Source organism: Onychostruthus taczanowskii, unplaced genomic scaffold (genome assembly GCF_017590055.1).
Source record: "Onychostruthus taczanowskii isolate IOZ18803 unplaced genomic scaffold, ASM1759005v1 scaffold31, whole genome shotgun sequence".
NCBI lineage: Eukaryota > Metazoa > Chordata > Aves > Passeriformes > Passeridae > Onychostruthus > Onychostruthus taczanowskii.
Genome location: NW_024500461.1, coordinates 2,977,612 through 3,003,436, shown reverse-complemented (window position 1 = coordinate 3,003,436; position 25,825 = coordinate 2,977,612). Strand labels below are relative to the sequence as shown.

At 32.3% G+C, this 25,825-nt stretch overlaps 1 protein-coding gene across 1 annotated transcript in view; it reads right to left on the bottom strand.

Moving 5' to 3' along the window:
• Positions 1-245: 245 nt before the first annotated feature.
• LRRIQ1 (leucine rich repeats and IQ motif containing 1) overlaps positions 246-25,825 on the bottom strand; it is a 102,447-nt gene continuing 76,867 nt past the window's right edge. The window contains exons 23-26 of the mRNA XM_041409860.1: positions 18,832-18,955; positions 17,205-17,265; positions 12,247-12,367; positions 246-385 (exon numbers count right to left, since the gene is read on the bottom strand). Coding sequence (XP_041265794.1) covers positions 246-385; positions 12,247-12,367; positions 17,205-17,265; positions 18,832-18,955 — 446 coding nt within the window. The remainder of the gene's footprint in view (positions 386-12,246; positions 12,368-17,204; positions 17,266-18,831; positions 18,956-25,825) is intronic.

Sequence of the window (25,825 nt, the reverse complement as noted above, 5' to 3'; positions counted from 1 at the left end):
CATATAAGCAACTGAAAGCACAAACTATGATAACTTACTGACAGGTATAAAATACTTTGACAAAAAAATCCCACAAAACCCCAACCACTGTAACTATGTATAATAAAATAAGTCAAAAGTAGTTAAATGAAAGTGGTTTATTGGTAATAAATGAAAATCCAACAACTGATATTCAGAGGCTTAAAAAGAAACAGATTTCCATATGCTGGCTGTGTTTGATTAAATCAACTAGTTATTTCCAATATTCAGCTAATATTTTTAAGCTTTTGCCTTTTTTTGCCTGCTCCCCATCCTCCACTTAGCTGCACAGGATGGTCTCGAAATGATATCCGTTCTGTATGAGATGGACCCAAACATGATTTTTCTGGAGTAGAAATATTCTTTTCTAAACAACAAAACAGACATGAAATTAAAAACCAACCAACCAAAACTCCCTAAATTTCACTGTACCATATTCTTTTCAAGACAATGATATTTCTAGGTCTAATTAGAAAGCACACAATTTTTATAGTTATGTATCACTCACCATTTAAAAGTAATACAAGTAATTTCACAAGGTAGTATTTTTAAAAAATTAACTCCTTATCCAAAAAAGACAGTAAAATTAATAAACAAAAGTATCATATTTTTAGAAGCGTCATTATCTGTCCATTTTGAACGTAAACACTTACAGAGATACTCAATGCTTTTGACACAGAAACTCATCTTTTAAGTGGATGAATAACTAGTTCAGAAGATATATCTAATTATCAAGTTTTGTGGTTATGTTAGACCAAATAAAAGAGAGATTTCTTTTGTTCAGAGCTCAGGAATACTTAAATGCTGGATGGTGCCACAGAAAAATTTAAGAACACATAGGAATATGTGAAACAATCGCTTTCATTGTCATGCATACAGATGCTTGAGTAATTTAGACAGTGGTTTCTAAAAACTCTTCAGAAAATTACTTAAATAAAATTACCAGTAGGCATGACTAAAGGTATAATATTTATTTAAAATAAATGAACATTTTACACGTGATAATATCTTTCTTTGGCATGTGTAAGAAAGACAACATCTGTGAAAGACAACCCAAACTTCACAAGAGTTCACAATGATGTTCACAATACAGCAGTTCATGTCTGTGAGTATATATACGTATGTACAAAATTAACATGCTAGCTTATCAAATACATATTTTATGAACAACTTTTTGCCACTTACCAACGGAAAATACTACTACCTACATAGTTTCAGTATTTTTGATATTTTAATTTTTAGTACTTCTCAATAGAAAAAAATAAATTTCTCGCAATACATAGTGACAAAAAAGTAGAACATCATTCTATGCCCCACTGTATAAAACACAGCTGCAAATTTCAAAGAGTAAGTTCCTTCGTTTTCTCATGGATGCTTTCCTGCAGCCTTCTAGATCTAAATGTCAGGAGGTTTTCCCAGCCTACAGTTCTCTTTCTTATGAATTCTTAAATTCTTCCAAATGTATCTTAATAAACACTTCTCTCTTTTGAAATCAAGAGCTTTCAAGTATTTTTAAAATTATCTCCATTCATCTTCTTATGGCTCTACAGATGTAGCCAATTGTTTTTCTTCTTAAAATATATAATTCACACTAGACGTATCTGCTGAAGATTTAAAATTCTGATATTTTAACTTTACAGCATTCCCAGATTCCTTCTCTTTGGATTATTTTATTTAACACCTCAAATGGTAGCAGATCTCTCTAGTACAGAAAGGCTTTAGTTAAAGAGCAAAGAAATATTTAATCAAGCAGTAAACTTTCCATTAATTATTTTGCCTGGGAAACATAGCATGTTCATTGAAGACTGAAACCCTCAAATTAGTAAATTAAGTGGTTAATTAGTGAAATTTCAAAATAAATCTAACATGGTAATAATATTTTTTAAATTGCATGCCTTTAATTTCAAGAAATATTTTATGAAATTGAAAACATTAAACAACAAAACTGAAAACATTAAACAACAAAAATAATTAAGACTGGAAATTTTTGTTAAAATAAAAACAAAAAGGAAATAGCTATTGCATATTTAAAGTGGAAAACAAAATTGGGGCTAACTTATGCTTTTCCTGTGCACCCATCTGTTCAACATGGTATCCACAATGTAGGTAAACAGGAGATACCAGAATTTTTTCTATATTTTGACAAAAAATACATTTTATTGCATTATTTTTAAAAACAGAATAAAAACAGATGCTAGAAAGAGCCTATCAATAATGAATTTGAAAACTAATCTAGTAATGATAGAGTCAATATAGGAAGACAGTCAACCTAATCCTAATTGCCTGATCTGGATTATTTCTGGACTAACAACCTCACTTGTTTATGAACCTATGAGCACTGCTAAATAGTATTTTCCTGATGGATTTCAGTAATCTGTACATGTAAGATTTTTGTCTCTCCCCTTGTAATTATATACAATCCATTGGAAGGAATATACTGTCCTTACATGAGTATGAAATATGTAATATTGTTCCATTTAAAAAATCCAAAAGACCTGTTGTATGCAGGTTTAACATGTCAGAGGTTGTCCCAAAGTCTGACAGTCATGGGTCTCTTTTTTTTTTTTTAATCCACTCTCATTAGACTTTGTAGCACCTGCTTTAAAGTTTATCATATAATTGTGACCTAGACAAACTGACTTGAAGCACAGACTAACACTGTATTCTTTCTTTACACCCTTACACAGTTCTCACCACTATTCAGCCAAAGAAAATAAAGCCATTGTAGAGAAAGATAACTAATTTGGAATGAAATATCTACAGAGGAGTTTGCTGTAAATCACTGTAAATCATTCTCTTTGTATGTCCTATCTTTCCATCTTTGAAATGGCCATAATCATGTTTGCACTTCTGATAAAGCACTTTTGATATTTACTAAATAGTACTAAGAGATGGGTACTATTATCAATGCTGCTGTTCCAGTTATCAGTGGTGGAGTGATGAAAGACAGAGCTGGCATGGAGTACCAAAAGCCTATTCCCTGAAGAAGCGTTCTCAAGGACAGATAAATCCCACCAGCATAATGCAGTTTGCTCACTCCTATTCAGATCACAGCTATTTCTCAGATGTTACACTAGTGGTCATTGTAACTGTTAGTGGCTAAATATTATTTATGATTGAAAATTTGTGTCCTAAAGCAAAGAAACCTAATTACCTAATTTATAATGAAGGTATTAGTCAAATATGAGAAAGGGTTTTGCTGCAGTTCTTTCTCCTAGAGTTTAATGCAAGACCAAACAGAAATATTAATGAAAACATAATAGAATCATAGATTCACGAAGGCTGGAAAGGACCTCTAAGATAATGGAGTCCAACCATTAACCCAGCACTGCCAAGTTCACCACTAAACCATGTCTCTAAGCATCACATCCACATGTTTTCTGAACATTTTTAGGGATGGTGATTCCACCACTTCTGTTCAGCCTGTTCTAATGCTTGACCACCTCTTTAGTGAAAAAATTTTTCCTAATATCTAATCCAATAATGATAATACAATAATGAATGGAATGTGTTGCCAATATGGGACTTACCTGATTGATAATACATATGCTCACAAATTACTACGCTTACTTTTACTTCATGTCTTTTGCTATTCCAGTGAAAATCTAAGTATGAATATTTCACATGTGCTCAAGTAAGAGTAGCTTTGCGCTTAAGTGTAAAATGAGCATCTAGGTAGAATTTTGCAAGAAGTAAAAAAAAATTGCATATTAACTAAAAAAACTCAGTAACTTTGTTGTCAATACCTGTGTTTACAAAAGATTTTCTGATTCTGATTTACAAATGGGCAATTTTTTTTTCTTCAGAAATATTCAATAGACACCTCCATTAGGAAATGGTTAGAATTTTGTCAAGATCAAGGGAAAGAGAGAAGACAAGAGAGTCTGGTAAGGGATGACAGTGGCACTTTGAATTGATAGACTGAACCTAGAAATAGTCCTTAAAAACTAAGGACTTTCTTGTTAAAAAAACTTTCTTGTTAAAAAAAAAGTCACAAACCAGAAAACAAACCTAACTTTCTGAAAACTCTCAAAATACATAAAAATGAATCCTTATTACATTTTTTCTCTTATATTTATTGATTGGGGGTTTTATTGAGGGACCTTACATATTTCTCTTACAGCTGTTCATTACTAACGATGTGAACAGTTTTACAGCATGCTTGGATTTGCAATATCTCAATTTTCCCATAAACTGCAATGTATCCTGCAAATGAATGGTTTTGTTTGTGAGTTAATCAAGAGAATATTAGCACGTGAGTGAATCACATTACTGTTATCATAATTACTTAATTAGTAAAATAAAGGTGTCATACATGACATAGTCATATTTTACTGTAAAGAGGCATATATTTCATTAATAGGCATGAATACACACATTGGTATGCACGTGTGCATTTCTGATTTATGAATAATTGTAAGCATAATCACAATACTTTTAGTTCATTTTATGTTCCTTAAGTGTGTTTGTAGTAGGTCTTGCTCAAAGGCAACAGCAGAAAGATTCACAGCATCTTAAGATACTATATTTAGTATCTTTACTAAATAGAATTAGATGAATATATTAAATGTAAATGAACATGTTTACTAAATGTAAATTAGAACAATGACATCGGGTTTACTATATACAGTACTGATATTTTTGACAACAACTATTATTATTACCATTACTTGTACTAGAATTAAATAGAACGGCAAGTATATTAAGTATAATTTAACAGGGTACATGGTTATTCTAATACCAACTGATGTGGGAACAAATCTTAGCCAAGAAAAGCAATTTAATTTCTGCTAGACTAAAGCAGGCTTTGGAAGACAGGCTCTAACACTTATTTACTGTACATTCATTTACTTATAACAACGTAATATAGGAAGCTCCAGTAAAGTCTGAGAGACATTCAAATGCCTGCATATAGCAAAAAACTATTTTGAGTATGTGCTGAAAGCTTGTCTTGGGTAAAGTCACATGCTTCTATTTCCTAGCAGTCACTTTTTGGTGGTTTAATCTGTTTTCTGCTATCAATTTGTTCTGGTCTTTTTTTTGTTAAAGCCTGGGTCTTTTAACAAATGTCAAGGTTTACATATCCACTGTTTTGATAAGTAATGCAATATGTAAAATGCTTTGAATGAAATTCTTGGTGTCCAAGAAGAAAAGCTTTGTTAAAAGGGTTATGATAGAAATTTTATGATGCATAGTAGACGTCATAGGACATTTATCGATCCACCTAACATTGTATGTCTGGAGATATAATTTATTCCAAAGTCCTTACCATATTGTATTACTTAAAAGCAAATACAGCATAAGAAGGCATGGAGAAAAAAACCTCAACATTTTAGTGAAAGTGACCAGAACGAATCCTTAGCAGCAAAGCATTTACATCAATTTAAGCTCTGGAAAGAAGGTAGGTTCAGCAGGTCTGAGAAAAAGGCAAATGCTACAATATCAGAAAGGTTAACTTTTTAATACTGTTACTTATGGCTATCTTGAAGTTGGATTTTTTTTTTTTTAGTTGCATTGTTTGCATAAAAATAGTTATTGTGCTGCAACTTTAAATTTTTTAACTTCAAGATAATATTTAAATAGCATTGAAAAGTCTGGGGATCGATTTATGTGAAATACTGCACAATATGTAAAGATATATCTCCTTTTTTATGGAGATTTGAAGGAAGACTATACTCATGATTAATTTTTTTTTTACAGTAAATGGTGAATTTTGTTTGTAAATCTTCATGACTTCATGCTGGTAGGTTTAGACACTGGTTCTAAAATTTTATAGAAACAATGAACTTAAATTTCTTTGTTTATCAAACACTGATGCTCTTCTAACTAGATCATGCTGACAATTACATACTTGAATAATCTGAACTCTAAAATTCACATGGACTTGAAAGAGATAACAATGTACAAAAATATTATAAACATTTATTAATTACCATTCCACACAGTTAAAATAAACATAATAAACATAGTGCTCCAAATACATTCCTGTAAAATACAACTCTTTTCTAACTACAAAAAAAACTTTCAGCACCACTGCTTATTAAAGTTCAATATTTATTTTGTGTTTCAGCTCCCTATCTATTTCTCCAATTTTGATAATTTAGGATGAAATTGAGTGTCTGCCTGAAATTTTCCGAAAGGTTGGTCACTTCTAAGAAAATATGTAAAATATTTATGCTACCCTTTGCAGACAGATCTGAAATCTACCGAATAACAGAGCCTTCCTTTTAGAGAAGTCCAAATTTGGATCAAGTATATATGAATTGAAGTATTTCCATGAACAGAGAAAGAATTTTTGACCTTTTGGGCTATAGTCACTAAAATACCAGTCAGTGTGGAAACATGCTTTACCTTGATATTTCATGGAGCTAAGCAAGGCTATTCCTGAAGATAATGGTGCTAAATCAGGGAACTGAAAAGCCTGCTTGTTTCATGCTGTCTGTGGCAGATGGAGAATAACTACAGGAATCGTGCAGAGAGTAAGAATCAAAACTCCTACAGGAAGAAGACTGAGAGAAGAGGCAAAGGGCTGCAACTAAAATCCGAGTGAGAAATGAGACTGACTCAGAATCAAGGTGAGAGAAACTAAAGCTAACTTGGTAAACAATGTCCTGGCACAGCTGGACAAGAGACTAGAATGACTTGACAAAGATACTGACACAGAGCAGGGAGAAAAACACGGAGAAGAAGAAAACTGTGAATTGGCAAAGGAGAACTGTGCAAGAATAAAGAAGATGGATTGTGGGGTACTAGATGGTTCCTAACTCTCAGAATTAACATAATTAAAAGAAGTAAAAATACAGGTAATAATGAGAAAGAACACAAAGAATAAGTACATTAAGGACTGGACTTAAGATCTGCCTAAACAGTACACTAAACCAGGACATATTTGGAGGAGGTCTAAACTAGAAGATGATGAATCTGAGGAATAATGTCAGGAATAATCTGGATTAAAAAAGAAACAGAAAGTGAGAGGGGAAAAAAGTAATCATACCGGGATCTGTAGAAGCAAACTGGAGACTTGATGGCATATGTGAGAAAGAAGAGTGGATGGGAGAGGAAGCTTAGGCTGCAATAAGTTGGAGGAGAGAAACAAGAACCATTCATAATAAAAGGAAGGACTACAGAGCACAGCTGTGGAAAAAACAGCAATGAAAAAGAGACAAATTAGAAGGAAAAAGCAAGGAAATAAAGAGTGCCTTGGGAAATAAGATCTTATAGACACATCTTTACCATCCAGTGCAACAATTTCGTGAAGTAGCCACACATAAATTATTGGGCCTTTCAGTGAACTGACTTGAGAAATATTTTTGAATCTACTTAACAAACATCCCACAGCAAAGGAAGCATAAAACTGTTATTATTTACTCAAATCATAAGACAAAAATCTTAAATCTTATTGTTGATCCATTGGTTCCATGGTTCTAAGCGGATATCTAAGTGAACTGTAAGCCAATGTCTCAAAATGGAATTTTTGTATTTAAGCTAGTTTCTCTTCAAAAAAAAATCCACACTGAAGAACTCCCAAACCCTAAAAGAAGAGTATGAGGCTGGTAAAATGAAGCACTTAAAATTTAGAATATGCCTCTGTGTATCTGTTCTTGAATTATTTTCATAATTGGAAGCACAGATGATGAACTTACATGAGATCTTGTATTATTCTTTCTCCCTAGCCTGTTAAATTCAATGAAAGCAAGTTCTACATGCCTTTAAAATCCGCATTTAGGTAATTTTTTAATATGCAACCTCAAAGTCAATTAAGCAGCATCTTTTAGGACGTCAGTCTCTAGTGTCTGTTCAAAAAGATTAGGTATATGTTGTTTGATAGTCAAATACAGAGAAAAATACGTATGTATGAAAGAAATGTGCACAAGAAACCCCTTGGTAAAATATGAGCAAATTCACAGAATGCTTAAAAACGAGATGCTTATTACACAGAGAGAATTTACAAATCCTAAATGAAAGACAGCAGTCCTCGAACTAGAATATATAGACAATAGTGATGCTAAGAAGAAAGGAACAGGAAAGCAGGAATTTTTTAACATGAAGCTGTACCATACACTGCTTATAGCAAAGTTGAAGGGTTTCTAACAACTTTTCTTTTCAACTTTCATGAAAGAAAGGGAGGCAAAAAAATCAAGGCGGGGGTTCTGTCAAGAGCAAAAAAAAATTGAGTAAGACTTAAAAAGGAAGTGAAATAAAAGCTACTGTGTTTTTTCTGAGTTGGAAGACTTTCCACTGTAAGAAAGACATAATTAAACTTCATTAATTTATTTTCACTGATTAGCAGAATATAAAGTGTGAATTTATTGGAGAACTAGAACTGATAAATGTTTTTTAGTGGAAATATACATGGGTCCATTTTTTGAATTAAGGGTAATAAAGGAATGACAAGGTTCAGGTTTTAATTTATTTAATTTGTTTTCCTTGAAAGCAGTTTTACTGATATCAGAGGCTTCCTGAAAAGCTCAAATTCAGGGAAGAGAAGAATTAAGAATTCTGGGCAGTATTTCAAATAAAAGTTAGAGGCACAGCTCCCATTGCATTTCACTTTCAAATTTTGGTCAGGAGATTGCAGTTCCCAAGGCAAATATAATGAAAATGAAGTTTAAACTTGCGGAGAAAAAATCCCCACAAAATTGTGATGACTATGTACCTCATGTAACCATGTACTATGACATGTTAGACAATGTAAAATATGTAGGAGACTCATCTGTATGTCCAAAATTCGTTGGTCAGAAAGAGATTAGGATGATAGAAGGTAGCTGATGATCAGAGCCTACTCACAAATTGGCTATTAGTATATGCCAACAACCATACTTTCTAGCTAGGTACAGAAAATGCTTGTCCTCTAACTCCTGTGAAGTATTTCTATGCCCATCTTGCAACTTAATGCTGACTACAGCACTAGTGTTCAGGAAAGAATTAAGACAAAAAATACAACCAGAAATTTACACCAATATTTATGGAGTTAATAAAAATTATAAAGAATGGTCAGATTCCCTGCCCTCCAACCAGCCCCACCCCAAAAAATAACCTCAAGCAACAGAAAAGAAAAAATAGTTACTAAGGAGCATAAAGCAATAACTCTGAAGGAATATTATATTCCTTCTGCAACATAATATAAGTATGCTCTTAGATCATAACATACTGGACATTAGCAGAAGTAAAGTCCTAAATTAGACAGATAACTATTTACTCCAGCTGAACAATGGCTACTCTTCCTTTAGGTTATAAATTTTTTTAAACATTTGGTCAATTTAATAAACAGTTAGTTTTCCCTTTAAACATGTAACAGGGAAGCAAATCAAATACTTTTAAGTAAACAAATGCTTCCCTTAAACTGAGATATACTGTGTTAAAAGCATTCCGTTTATTACTTAATTAATTTAGCTTTGTCAAGGAACAGAATTAAATTAGTTTAGGATTAATCTATCCCATCCAAATTTTTCAGAAAAAAAATAGGAAATTTGGCTTTTAAAAAACTTATAATAGTTTAATTCAGAACTCAAAGAACCTGCTTTTGGAAAAAAGGGTCTGTAGAAAGAACATAAAAGTTGGGAAGTTCACAAAATATTTCTTAAAATCTTGACGCAGCCTTTCTAAAATCCCCTGTGAATTAAAAGATAATAACTTTGAAGTGTAGTATGCTTTCTCATAACAAAGACATGATAATTCATACATTTCCCTATATATATAAAAGGTATTTTATTTCAGTATCACATGAATTTGAGCAGGATTTTTTAGTAAATATATTTAAGAAACCATTATTTTGTATTTCTAGACTTTTCAGCCTGTAAGATCTGAAAAATTTATTCATACAATTTCTAAATGACAAGTTATATATAAGGAACATGTATGATACACCAAAATAACAGGTCTTGATTCCTAACAATAATTGAATTCTGAGTAGCAGGCACAATTATGGATGTTGGAAGGTGAACTCAGTAACATTTTATTAATAAAGCTTGTCAAATCATTGAGGTTGAGATCTTCTGGAAAAATGGTACAAGAACTTGATTTAAGAATTTATTGAAGTGACAGCACCTCTAAGGTCACAGCATCTTTATAGTAATCTAATACAACTGCAGGTTAACTCAAAGAGAACACACCTACTAAGTCACTGAAACAGTTCCTAGTTATCTTCATTTAAAATTTCAGAAGGCAAAACCAAGAGAGACTATAGAACAAAAAAGCATTCTGTAACAAACACATTCTCAGCAAAGGCAAATTTATAATGCTTTCAGATTAAAGATATCACGGGGCTAATGATTTATTCTGATCACTGAAAAGCAAGTCTTTGGCAAAGAGAAATAATGTAATAAACATATTTCTATACTGCATATGAAATGTAAAAAGGTGACAGTAATGTTTGGTTTCATATGTCATTAGTGACACAATTGAATGCATCATCACTGTTAAATTTCTTAAATCCATGGTGATAATATTTATAAAGACACGTATGCAGAAACATATTTAAAAAGACATAAGACCTGGGCTTTTTTTTCCTTAGTTCCTGGACTACTGAAATAAAATGAATACGTAGGCACGGTGTAGAAGACGTATTTTTTGAAAGTATACCTATATTAGCAGACATTGTAAACTCTCTATTTCTCCACCCCCGCTCCCTCACATTTATGACTCTGCCAGTTGGTTGTTCTTCCCTGCTCCTTTCCTAATCTCTCCTTTTCTTCTTGAAGGTATAATGCAATGGCACTTTTTTATTTTCCAAAGCAAAACCTGTTCCCAAGATCTACACAGGCAAGTTCTACATGTTGAAAGAGTTCATATTAATTTATTTTTGGATGGAGTTACAATATAGGTTACAGTCTAAACAACAGCTATACACTAATATGAATGCAGCTTATACAATTTAACTCAATTATTCAAGATATGGACACATTCTATTCTAGATATATGAATACAATGATAATTTTGTCATTGACATCAGTAGTTTAGAGTTACCTCACATAAATTCAGGAACTTAGCAGTTAGAAATCTCATCTAATTTAAACAGTGTGGCTTCATCACTAGCCAATGGAGAGAAACAAGAAGACTAAGGACACAATTCATTCTTTTCTAAGATGGCAGGCAAAAAGACAGAATTATGTTCTTTTTCCATTGGTACAATTAACTTACATGATGACGATAAATTTTATGTAATCTAATTTTAGCAATGTAAAACAAATGAATAAGCACAAACATATTGAGTCACTATATTTTTTGCTTGTGGTGAAGTAATGTAAATAAATTTTCATTCTAAAGCCTTTACAAAGTGTGTCACAAAAATAGAGATTTCAAGTATTTATACATGTTTTTCTTGAATTTAATTTTTTTATTTGAAAACGGAAATTCAGCATATATGAAAACATAATCAAAAAAGTAAATCCACCAATTTATATATAAAAATTATATGAAATACCTAATTATTATTTTGACAATATTTCAAAAACTTCACTACTTAAAAAAAGTTTTAGGAATTTTGATAATTTTGCCAGAGTTATTTAATACAGCTTAAATTTTCCATAATGTGCTTTTGGGGGGTCTATGTCTTTATTTATTTGGAAAAAACATTGTACACAAATATAAAAATAGAGTATGTCATATTATCAGAAACATATTAACATTTCTTCAGTTATATTACACAAAATAAGACATGAAACTTAAAATTCTATAATTTTATGACATTCAAGAATTATTTTTTTTTCTATATATAGATTCTTTTGTTACCTTCTATGGTATTAGAGTGGTAAAAATATAAGGGTTTAAAAGGATCCTCTAATACTGAGCTATAATAAGTTGAGTGGGATCATAAACTGCAGCATGACTGGTAATCAACATGACAGAAATCTGTGCCCTGATTTGTATATGTGTTCTGGTGCTCAGGTAACAAAACAAGCATTTTTCAAAGCTCTTTTGGAAATAAAATAAGAGGAAGATTAAAAACAAATCTTTTCCATACTCAAGGGAAAAGAAAATCTTCTCAGGACTCAGCCATGAGAAGACCTACAATACATCACAGGGAACTTCCCATTAAAATCACAAGAGGAAAGTCTATTGACATTACAGTTTTTAAACTGAACTGTAGTAAATATATGAAAAGGCTTTAGACAAAAAAGAAACAGAAAGATAAGCAGCATGTGTCATTAAGGATTCCAAGCATGCTCAGTTCCACCTAGCATTTTAAAGTAATCTTTAATACTGATATTGAAAAGAACCATAACTTACTTGAGGATCTTGCTGAGTGTCTGTGTGGCGGCTTATTTTTTTCTCTGTTCTCAGTCAAAGCACTTCCACTGGCCATGGAAACAAGGTCTAAATCCATGTCTTCTCTGCTTACAGGGCTTGCCTGGAAGCAGTGGGAGAGAATGTACACAATCATGAAACAAAATATAACATTTTCTGAATGTAGCTCACATTACTCCAAATAAACAAACAGGGTCTGTCAAACAACCTTCTTCAAAATGATACCACAATCCTTTTTTGTTGCCTAGGCTGAACAAATGCACTATGTCAAAGCATTTTTGTAAATAAGAGCCGATCTTAAAATTGTGGTTTGTGATCTGAGTCAATGCAACAACAAAAGAAAACATTTTAGTACAGTAATTTTGAAGAAAATCAATCTTGCAGAGCACTGATGAAACCTTAAACAGCTTAAGATCATTTACTGACCAGTCTATAATTTAAGTTATAGTTGAATGTCAGAGATGTCATATTGGATTATTTCCTGCAATATTTATGCTTTATCCAGGACACGTATCACTTCAATCAGTCATGGGCCCAGTGAGTAATTTAATCTTTAAGGTTTTTGCTAATTAACCATAACCATCAGACAGCATTTTAATTATACTTTAAGCAAGAGTATTATATTAATTATAAACTTCTGACATCCAGTGGTGGTATGTTTTGACATGAGGCATGTTACCTGCACACAAATATGACAAAAGCAAAATGAAAATCGTGTTTCATTTTAGCATTGCTGTTTTGGGAACATGTAGGGCAAAGTTTAAAAACCGACCTGGAAGATACCTCCCACTGCAAATTGCAGATTGTTATTTTTGCAGAAACAAGTTCACATTTACTGAAGAATGAAACGAAAAGCTACTCAGAAATAAAAGCAGCCTCTAACAATAACAAGATACTAAGGGCCCGTAACAATGATGGGGAAAAATCAGACACTGCTGATGAACAGTCTACAAAACTCCCAGCATCCCTGAGTCTGGAAGTACTGAACATAAGGATTTACTTCTCTAGACTTTGGACCTTCAGAAGTGAAGTCCAGAAAAGCAGACTCAAGTCTTTCCTCTCTCTGGGCTGAAGAGCTAGGTGTCTTTCAGAACTAGGTGTCTAACTGGGTATTTATTTTTTTAAAACAAACTACAAAACAAACTACAGGAAAGGAAAAACCTCTGCTAGCGGTAGTGTCATGAAACTTTTGCCCAACACTGTAGTAGCAAGACAAGGTATCGAGAGACTGGATCTCAACTCCTCCTCAGGGGGCTAAAGCCCACAGCTCCCTTTTTCTCAGGAAAGTGCTGTTACTATGAAGTTGCAGGCCATTCTGGAGGAGACGATTTCCAGACTTCCTGTTCAAACTACCTCACTGTACCACAAGCAGCACTGCACCAATGCAGACAGGCTTTGTAGTCCAGTCTAACTTAGAGAACTCAGATGAAATGGAGACCTGTTTCATTTCCTTGTCTTTACTCAGTCACTGTTTAATGTAAAATTCATTAAAAAGTCCATGCATTTTCAAACCAAAACTTCCAAAGATACAGAGATTTTACACTCTTCCTTAGTGATTGCATTCCCTTTGTGTCTGCACAGAAAGTTTATCCCTTGTTTTCTGATGCCTACCTTTTATATGTTTAATGTTGAGGAATTTAAAGTTTTGCTTTGCAAAGCTAGTCTCTATTATTGCTGTTAACATCAATATTTTATTTTCTCTTCCATAGCAGTGCCAAGAAACTTTGAAAAAAAAAAGTTTTATCCTGCCAATTGTTTCTGTTTTATTGACCTCAATATTTACAGTTGCTTTAAGCTTGTGAGAGTTTCCTATGTTCAAAATCTTTAAACTGAAAGCTTTTAGTCTTTCATTAGTAGAAGTAATGCAATGATTGTGACACTCAAAGATATTCAAACCAATGGAAGTGATCATTCTTATTTCCATCTAACCTGTTTCAACACACAGCAAAAGTCTCTTTAATGTCACAATTCCCAAAGATTTGTGGCCATGACACCACATTTTAGACAGCTAGTTTCCATGGTATCATTGTTCAATCCCTACCATCACAGAAACTTAGGCTTCATCATCTTGTAGACAACAATATTCAGGATTATATACTAGATTTTACTAGGACTATCTCTATCTCCAATGTAAAATACTTGTTATTTTATTTTGAATAAAGGTAGGCGTTTTAACCCAATTACAGAGAGACTAATAGATAAGGTTGTATTAATCACTGGAACAAACTTAATTTTGGCTTTTTAAAGAAGCTGAGTGAAAGTCCTCTGAAGCTAATTAAAATCTTCCCTTTCACATTTATGATTTAGAATCAGAATTTGGAAGAAATTTAAGATACTGGCACAGTTTTTTGCAGACTGTAATATTAGACTTCCATCTGCAGTGATCACCATAGTTCAGACACTCTTCAGACTTTCTGCCATTTTTTTACTATCAGAAACCTTTCTTATTATGAAAATATTTATGAAATTATGAAATTTATGAAAATTAATATCAATCAGGAGGAATCTTTGCCTTGAACACAGCTTTGCATCTGTATATTTTTCTATTTCTAGGTAAAATTATCAAGATGTTCTGTCACCTTCAGAGATAAAAGGTGATTTTGAATACAAGTTACATATAAATGATTGGAGATACTGATCAATAGTGAAGGGGTTAATCCCGTAGGTAACTTAAATTTCATACAAGAAGAATCAGGAAGTCTATCCTACTGGCTATTCCACAAAATCATATTAATTTAAAATAATTTAAACTGTAAGTCAGCATGCCTTCCTAAGCAATTCAATGGTATTACTAATGAGAAAAATCATCAAAATTACCAAGATTAACATATTAACGTCTTAGATTTACTGCAGGTTACTACAAAGCAATAATCCCCAGTGAGAAGACTTTCTTGTTTATATGCAAGCATTGAAATGCAATTTTGTATCCATGAAAAAGAAAGTCTTAAATTACTGGAATGTCCACAAATATAATTTAGAAAACTATATGAAACTTCCAGAATGCAGGCTTATGGAACACATAAAAAAGCAGGGATTTTAAAAGCACATCAGAAAGCTTCATGATAGAACATATGGCATACGAATAAACTACTGGAAATGTCCAGGAATGCTTTCCTCTTCTAATGCTTCCTCTCTCTCTCTCTCTCTTTGCTTTTAATATATATTTTCCACTTTTTTTCAGTTTACAAGAATGTTTTTTTTTAATAATGATTGCAGCTGTTAACTTGATTTTTATCATGATTTCATAGCTTTTAAGTAAGCTACTGTGCCAAAGCAGTAGGAGCATGTTCACTTTTCAACCTTTGAGAACTCATATAAATTTTAAAACTAAAATTCTCCAGCCCTCTGTGTGTACAAACCACATCATTATTTCACTGCCTGTATAGTACTGCTTTCTGCATTAGAGATACATTTTATTCCATTTTCTATTTTTTGAATCCTCTATTGCATTTTTCTCTGTATTTCATTCATGTGGAACAGCTATGTTATTATGTGGCACAGGCTGTGACAATTCCATAACTTTGGCAGTTATGTGGGCACACCACATAATACTATTGTGGGATTGAAGCAGTGTTTTGTGGACAGAACCGCTTAGTGTAAATAACATACAATCTACCTATGTGCACATATGCTTACCAATAATTACATAATATGTAATTTAGATAACACTATTAAATTATGATTTGCTCAAATTACTGCTTTAGACTCCACCTATCAAACCCTACAACAATTGGCTGGTTCATGATTTCAGCCCTTTAAGTTTTAGAAGAACCAAAGAATTTCCATAGAAAATTGCCACATATTTGCCAGAGAAAAATATTTGACAAAATCTGTCTTAAAGAAAACAGTAATAGTAAAATGTAAGGCTTAAAATAATTTTTTTCAAAGGTGAATTTTATGAGAGTTTATGGAATCATTTCCAAAACATGCAAATTGCATAGGTTGTGAAGCTAAAGAAGGAAGAGTCTAGATAGGGGCAAGATTGCTCAGAGAACAAAATGAGGCATATGACACATAATCTAACTGGGAAATAATTTTTATGCAATATTTTACATCATGTATATGAGTATGAAATACTTATTCTGTCTAGCTTCTAAAATTTTGCCCCATTTTTACACTGCACAAAATTTTATCAATAAGAATATTGCTAACATGGCATTAAAATGTAAAGTTTATATATATAGAAATTGAGTGAGAATGCATTGGCCTGGAGGCATCACAACTGCTTGCTATTAAAGGAACTTTTGGGTATTTTTGATGCAGTCTTCCAGTTTTGTAAATCTTCAAATTGTTAAATTGCTCATAGTTCCCCTCCTGCCAACTTACATGACTACCTGTTTCAGAAAATCCAATTTTTAAAAATGTTGCAAAAAGAGTGAATCATGAAAAGAGCAGAGGTCATTTTAAGATCTAAAAAAATATAAAAAAATATATTGTAGGAATAAGTCTGACTTCATAGAATGTTTTCAATAATGTCTACATATTAATATACAATTCCAACTTACTGTATTTCAATAAATGATATTGAAAGCATACTAAAATTATTTAGGCATGCTATATACAGAATTTAATAATATTTAAAGTCGTTTAATTTACAAGTATACACATTTTTAGTAAATAATGTATTTGGTACTGATACATATTTAATTTTTTTAAACTTTTTTTGAAAATGCAGATATAGAAGCTTTAAATAACACACAGTAGCATTTGGTGTCTTAAAAAAACCCTCAGTGTCAGATCATGAAGCTAGAACTCAAAGCACCTACATGGGGTTTTGTGCTGAAATACTTTCCTCTGATCTCCACCAGGGGATGACTCAATTGCTAAACAGAGATAACACTACTGAATTATATTAATCAAAAAGTTCTCCTGTTTTTACACCAGATACTGATTGGAAAAACCTGAATTCTGCAAAATCCCACAAAGAAACATGTTCTTACCACAAGTTGTACTTGTCTGTTGTCACATACTGCAGGATCTAACTCAGGCAAAAAACGAGAGCTGGGAAAAATGCAGAATAGAAATTTCAGTAACTCCCACTGTACTGCCTCACTAAAATGCACAGAACCTTTTCAGGAAACAATCCTGCCTAATTATTTAAAATAATTCCATGATTAAGATGTATCAGGGAAATTAATATTAACTCATAAAGTATCAGAGCAATTACTATTAATTTTTTTGTACTTGATTTAAAAATAATTAACAATTCTTTATTCAAATGATAGAATATTAAGTTAAACTATTTTAACCAGTATGACTTTTTGTATGAGTTGACATAAACTGTAGAAAAGCCAGTTTTCATATTACTTTTTGTAGGAATAAATTTGTTTTCAGCTGAATAAATACATAAGCTCTTCTAAACTGTCCACCAGTGAAGTTTGAATGGACATCAGTTGGACTTTGGACACATTAAAAAATGATATAATGATCCTTAAAAAAGTCAGTACAAATACTAGGGCACAGCATACACCTGCAGTGATAGCACAATAACATTTAAGAAATTTTTTTTATAAATTTCTGTGTCTTCTTACTTTTAAACATTACTGCCTGTTGTATTCCAGTGTTTTCATTCAATTTAAAAATCATGGAAATTATCTTAAATAAACACTTTGAATATTTCTCTATTACGGATCATGAATAAAAGACAAATATTTCTGCAAAGCCAGATAAAAATTTCCTAAGGAACATATTTTTCATATAGTTTCTACAATCACTGATACAAAGAGGATATGTGACATATTTTTCTGCACAAGACAGAACAATTTGCAGCCCATTTAATTATAAATCTATTTTAAATGAAAATAATAATACAATTAATATACTAAACCCATAGCTTGCCTACTGACACTTTGTTTGGTTTTCTTAGAGATGCTTGGCATTGTGTCTACTAATGACTTCATTAAGATAACTAATGCCTTATATTGAATTTATGGCCAAAATACACTTACTATGTCTTCATGTTAGTTTAGGCAATATGAACTTTTCCCTCAATTGTATTGACATTTCACCTGTTTAATAACCAAAACTGAACATAGAAGGAACATGTTTACAACATCTTAGTACAGTGTAGTATAAAGATGCAATCGCTGGGTTTATGTTTTGAAGACAAAATATAAATACACACTCTTTAGTTAAAAAAAAAGTATTTTTTTACTTTCTTAATCAAATCTAACAATGTAGCTAATGTTACAGTTGATTTAATTACATAAAACCATAATATATATCAATAACATTATAAAATATATGATGAATAAGCACTTTTTTGTACACTCTTTTCAGTCTAAAACCCACTGCATTGCTAAAGTAAATCTAAGTAGTTATTTATGATAAGATTTCTGATATTTATGATAAGATTCTAAACATTTTATAATTTCAATTTCAATGTGGAAGAAGTATCTACACAATGACTACTAAGCCAGTTCTAAAGGGTGCCATATCTGGGACCCGGAAATATGGTGTACTGTCTGCTAGCTGCAAAGTCATGTTTGTTTTAGAACCAGTAACTTAGGTTTCACTTTACAAGACAAATTAAAAAAAAAATATCTAATTTAAAGGCGATGACCTCACCACTTTGTGTTTCTGGAACTGGCTTCTTCATAATCCAAAAGCTGTGCATGAAGCCATTGGTATGTGAAGTCTTTTCTCTGTAATTTCTCATCTAAAGTAGAATCCAGCTGAGAAATTTTTTTACCTGGGGAGGAAGAGAGATATTCATGTCTTTCAACATTATTTCAAAATACATTTTCTTTAAGATTTCCTAGATAAACTTGGAACCTATGGCTTCTTGGAAAAGAAAAAAGGCAATTACTGCATTTTCATGCAGAGTCCAACTATTTACACTTTATTCAGATATATTTAAGAAATACTTTTATATTAGTTTTAATTTTATGATTTGTTTGCTCTTTTGGGATGCAATATCAGCCCTCTGAATAAATTTATTTGATTGGGAAAAAAAAATCTATCCTTTGTTATGAAATTAATATAGAAGTATATATTATACATAAATTCCTTATCACAGCTGCCATGAATGTTGCTTATTGTGTTATCTCCATAATTAAAAATATGCAATCATTTATACTTACATTTCTACTTAGCAATCTATAAGGTTAAAAAAACAAATCACCATTATATGCAAGAGTTGACACATGGCAATCTTGTTACTCTTATCTGCCTTTTACTGATGTGATCTATCAAGATGTTTAAGACATTTTAATGGCAATTTCTGATTTGGATTCCAAAGCAATTGCATCTATGATATTATTTTTCAGAAATTACTACCTACTTTTGGATCACAAATGACATCTAACGATAGAGAATAAAACAGTGACATTATGGGGAAAAAATACAAAATTATAGAGATCCTTCAGTTTTTGGACCATTCTGCTGAATAACAGACATGGTAAGGAGCAACAGGAAGAGGCTGCCAGAACTGGAAGAGTGCACAGAGGATCCATCACTGTTGCATGGCAACATTCATAGATTAGAATAATTTTTTATTTTCTATCATCATACATAAACTGTATAGGTTAAATCCTTTTAGCACCTTCAACTCAGGGCGTTTATGAGACATTTGAAAACTTTTTTCTTTTTTTATTTGGTACAAATATTTGGGTTTTTTTCTCTTTGATGTCATTTCAGATAACACTGAGTTATCATCCCCGTTGCTAAATTATTCCTTTTGTTTTTCTTTCAAATATTCTTCTTTCGTCACTGATAGGTGAATATGGCAGCTACTAGAAGGTTTTTAGCAAACTACAGGAACACTTGAATCAGCAAAGACCACTTAACATCAAGTCCATTTTCTTGCTATGGATGATTTAACTTTCAGTAACTCCAAAGGGATGGCAGGAGTGGGGACGGAGATATCAGAAGTGGCATAGTTTTCATTCATGTTTTGACAGTATAAACTGAAGTTATAGGATATTCACAAATTCACCTTTCAAGGGATTTGGTATATTACATGTAATATTTTTAAAGTTAAAATTTAAAATTTACTTTGCATAAACTCCAAAATATGCAGGTTTTGCCTCATTGGCTTTTACCTAGCTTTGCCGTGAGCTCATTGCTTTCAAATTTTAGTTCTAAGTTAAAGTATCAAAGCTGCTTATTTCATAGTCAGAAACACAAATGTTTTTTGTTTATTTGTCTTAGTATAGGGAGTCTCTATTCAAACCATGTCCATTCCTTAGGCTGAATGTATTCAAGGCAAGGTCCTGATCCAGAATATAAAATCATATATGTCTTGCTAGTCACTCACAGACTAGAATTTAGGCAGAAGAATTTATCCTTAGTTGATGTAAAAGAACTCCCATTTACCACCTTAGAAAGACAGAAAATGAAAATCTTGGATGGATAGTCACTGTATCAATGGAAATGAGGGTGTTAGGGTTGACTGAAAAAGTCAAGCAGTGAATTACCTAATAAGTGCCAAATATTAAAAGAGAGATAATTACATTGTTCATCAGCTTCCTTTAATAAAGTGGGAACTATTTAATTTTTTTCTAAATTGACAATATTGCCTTCCTGGTTCAGGAGTACAGTTATCCAACCTTTCCATTTTGAAAATGTATTAAGTTTCAAGTCCACTGGTATCCTTATGTCTTCATTCGAAGATAAATGCTGATTTACAACAAGAGTAAGACACATTGTGAATGACCTCCTAAGAGCATTTCATCTGGAGATTAAACCTTCCACATTTGTTCTCCAATGAGGAATAATCTCCCAAGAAAACAGATTTAATTTTTTTCTTATCTGTATTTACAGAAAGTTGGCCTAGTGCTCCTATCTTTCTAAGGATAAATAGGATAAAATTGCAATTAAAATCCATTCACGAAATTGTTTTTATCTTTTTCTCTATTAAAAGGGAAATCAATACAGGGGATAAACCAGTATTAGAAGTTAATGTCTGAGTCTGTGTGTCAGCAATGGTTTATAAAAGATGAACATACAATAACCTATAATAAAGCTTACAAAAAATTATAACTTGGTAATTTATTTTCCAAAATGATTTTTAGTAATTTTCCTTAGTTGCAGTTTTAATTTTTGATATAATTATGTTTGAAACACAACAGTTTTTATTTAATAACCTTTCAATTTATTTTTATTTTTTTATGTTGATTATTGAAACATAACTGAAACAAAAATTTCATCAAGGTAAAAGTACAAACAAGAGTTTTCTTCCTTAAAATTATATATGCTATTAGACAGAATATTCTTGCTTGTATTAGTGTCAATGGTGGCTTTTTTTCTCAAATGGGCAGATGATCTTTAATAATTTGTCTATAATGTTGCAGAAAACTGTATTCTATTTTCTTTCATATCGTTGCTTTTTAAAAGTAGTACCTAGCTTTTTAATTCTTACCTCAAAAAAATCTATGTTATGAATTAAAACACTGCATTGTCACTTTTCTATTCCACTTATGAACATCATGTGTTCAAGAATCTGGTGTACCAGTATCATTAACATGCATTTGCTTGGTAGCTTTCTTAAATTAGGGCTATGTGTTTTTAAAAAACCTGGACCTGATTTTGTAGGAGTATTAACACTCATAGAAGTTCCAAAGAGCTGTAAGCTTTCTGCATCTTTGAAATAGATCAGACCTATACTCTTTAATTGTTAAATGCAGACTACTCTAAGACTATCAAAGAAAATAGTAATACATCAAAGAAGGCATCAAAACCCAAATTAATTTCAGAAGTATTTAAAGTATCATACCCTCATTAGATTATCGCTCTAAGACTTCAATCTTTTTGACCTTTTTTTTTTACATGACACACATGTTAATAATTTAAGATTGGAATTGTCTTACACTTGGCATTAATACAGTAACGATTTTTAGGTGTTGCCAAATAATCATCCACATAGATACTCTGCACTTAGGCCAGATACAATGCAGCAGTCAGGGCCACCTACTGGCAATTTCCTACAAAATCTGAGCATCTAAATAGGGAGAACTTAGAAAAGCCCTGGCATCTGAAATATCTTTGGAACTGTATATTACAGGAAAGTAACAAATTCTTTTCTGGGTCACCAAATCCACATGCAAACCCATAAGAACCTGAACTTTGATATAAAGAAAAATGTCACCCTTCATCTGTCAAATCTGTTTCCTGAGTGTGCTGTGAGACAGGATGACTCACATTCACTTTAAAAAATGGATACTGTTATGTACTTTAAATTAGACTACCTCCAGGTAATCCGTAAAGTGAACTAAAGGAGAAGAGCAAAGAATCTATGAACTGCTTCAGGTGAAGTGCCCTAAATTTTACATGGAGTCAGTTTTCTTTCTTTCCTCCAAGATATATGGATCTTGTGCCCTCAGGTGTAGCTGTCACTGTTAAGAGGACTGAAACACAGCCAAGGAAATAACTTGGCATGTGGAAGCTGGAGATTCAAATCTGATCAGGATAAGGGGTACTTGAAACCCCTGCTCCCCTGTGGTAGGACAAGTGTTGTTAGCAAGCCAAGGAAGGAGGATGGTTACACAATGTCTGCATTCAGGATGAACTCAAGTTCTTTGTCTGGAAAACACAAATCCTGGCTGTTGTAAATGACAGTTATTCCACTCTTCATCAATTCATATGCAAAAGGATGCTAAAGAACCTGATTCAACACAGGAATTTTTTTTCCAAATCTATTTGTTGATGATGGGAAGATAAAAGGTTGAACTTTAATATGTCATGCTCCTTGATAAATATATGGAGAAACTTGCTTTGTATTGAATCTTTCAAATCTTGTGTTTAGAAGGTGATTTAAATAACTTTAAACCTTTCTCCATAGGGAGTATAAAACAAATAAAAGACTAGGAAACTTAAGACTTACAATGTTAAAGAAAGGTTTGGAAATTCTTCAGCATTCTAAGTTTTCCTCCCTTAATAAAAAATCTGTGACCAGAGTTAATTTTCTCAATATGCATTCTGGAACTGGTGTTCTTAATAAAGGAATTAAGTAGCTGAACTTGGGTGTAGAATTATTGTCTATGCTATTAATATATTAAATTTTTCTTCTTTATCAGTATTGTGGCATAAATTACTGGTTAGATAAATATAATATTAGGGCATACGTGTGCAAGTATGTGTATGAATGCACAAAATCTAAACCAATAAAAATTATTGAGAATTGAAATTATCTACCCTGTGAGGATTTATAATTTCTACTCTTTTCTATACATTCATATACTGTATGTATCACACATATATAAATTACCTTGAAATCCCAAATCTAAAATCCAAATTTTTAATCTCATATTTCCATACTACAACAACAGTGACAACAACAACAAAGCCTTATTTCTGACACAGTTTGTATAATACACACAGAACAGAAAGTAAGAATGACATGAGTTGCTCCTGCTAAAGGCAAAAAAGTGAAGTATTTGGAAACAGACAGGAAAACAACAATAATTAAAAAATTACAACCCCCACTGCCCTTCACCCCCAAAACCCACCCATATACTAGAATGTAAGAGAAATTATAGGAATTTCTTTTTTTTTTTTTTTTTTCTTTTTTCCACAGAGAATTTAAGACATTTGTCAGAAGCGTACTTTGTCAGGAGTCTCTAAATACTGCCATCCATGACAGCAATCACATCAGGCCCCAAATTGCTTTGGAAAAATAATGGTATTTAGAGTGGTCTTTAGCATGCTTACAGGTACTCTGTGACTACATTTATGGTAGCAATACTTATGTGACTTCCACACAGTTGACAACATCGTGTGGCAGAAATTGGTACGGAGTTCTTACTGAAACTTATAGCATCCCCAGATGGTGATCCACAACTCCGGTCTGGAATTTTCACATAATGGGGTACATACATTTCCACCTTAAAAATATATTCTTTAGATATACTAGTTACTTTTAGAAGATATTTTTTAATCTGAGTGTCTTTTGACTATATCAACTTCCATCTCTAGGACCAAAATGAATGAAATGAAAATATTTATAGTAGTGTCTGAGTGAATTCACATCTGAATAAAATATGAAATAGAACTGTATCACAAGAATACTACCTCATGTTATGACCTACATAATTTTTAATGCTTAAAAATGCTTTATCAAGTACTTTATCAATTATCAATCAATAAGGAGTTTTGAACATGGGAGTGCTGATCAATGTATAAGAGAATGTCTTCCAAAAATTATAAGAGCAGCTACTGAAAGGAGAAAAAAAGTAAAAATAGGGCTTTTTCCTAAAACTTTAGCCCTTTTTATCTTTTTACGAGGTATTTTGCATTTTTTTCAAACTACAAATAAGGCTGAGTATATTACTATTTGATCTACAGACCTCCTTTTCTTCTCTAATGTCTTCCCCAATAAGCTAATGCTATTTCAGCAGTTATCATGTTTCAGACTGTGCTTTGTGTTCTCTCTTTGATGTCTTATTATTAGATTATGCAAAAGCTGAATCTTTTAGTTGAGATTCCTACATCACTGAAAAAGTACAAATTTCAGTTTCTGAATTCAAGGAAAACCGGATTTCATGTACCTTCCTGTTATTTTCTGTTTTGCTACTTCTGCCCCTGCAGAATACACCACTACTATTCATCTGTCCCCAGCTTACTGTTTAAACTCAACGCTTTCTTTTTCCCACATTGAGGCAAATCTAAGTCTTGTTTCGTCCTCAATGGCCTGCTTTTAAAACACACCATTTAAAGTTATTTCTCTCTCTATTTATACTCCAGTAATATCAAAGAATTTCTTCCGGGACCTCCAGATTAACTTATTTTATTGCAACCCTATGATCATACAAATACATTTCAAACAACCACTCTATACTAAAATGCTCACTTCTTCTACTCTTCTTGTAACAGGGTACATTTCCACTTGAATTGCTTCATAAGGCTCATTTGCCTAGCACTGACACCAAGACATCATTAAACACTGTTCCTTCCAATCTGACCAACTCTTGCAGCTTTTATGGGTTGTTATCACTTCCTGTACTACATTTACATTAAATACAATTTCTTATTTGTCTTTCATAATTTTCTTCTTTACAAACAGCAGTTTCATGTTGTGATATTTCCTAAGACCTATGACACTTTTCTGCATTGATGTATAAACTTAAAAAACTATTTCACCTGGTATGTACAGGAAGCTGCCTTACAAGCAACTGTTCATTTAAATTTTTTTTTCCTAATTTATGACTGTTTGAATATGGAATTGCTTTATCTTTGAAAAAGCTGGTTCTTAAAAAAAACCCAAAAACATCCCTGCCAAAACCAAAAATGAAGAAACTACAGAGGTGATATGCCATCCACATGCAGAGTAAGAGAAGAGTTCCTGATGTAAACTACTACCTGCAATCAGCATGCTTCAGGATCCACTCAGACATTTACAAATTCAAAAAGAACATGAAAGACTTTACAGCGCTATAGCATACTTGCACATTATTCTTTTGTGTAGTCTTCTATGAACACAGTGTTATGTAGCCTATACAGTACCTGCTTCAGCCACTCTGCACAGGCAAATTTCATCAACAGCACCGCTGAGAAGTGAGTCTGGAGCACAGCCAGGAGTTACCAAGAGTTCTTTGGATAGTCAAGGCTCTTGAAGAACCGAACA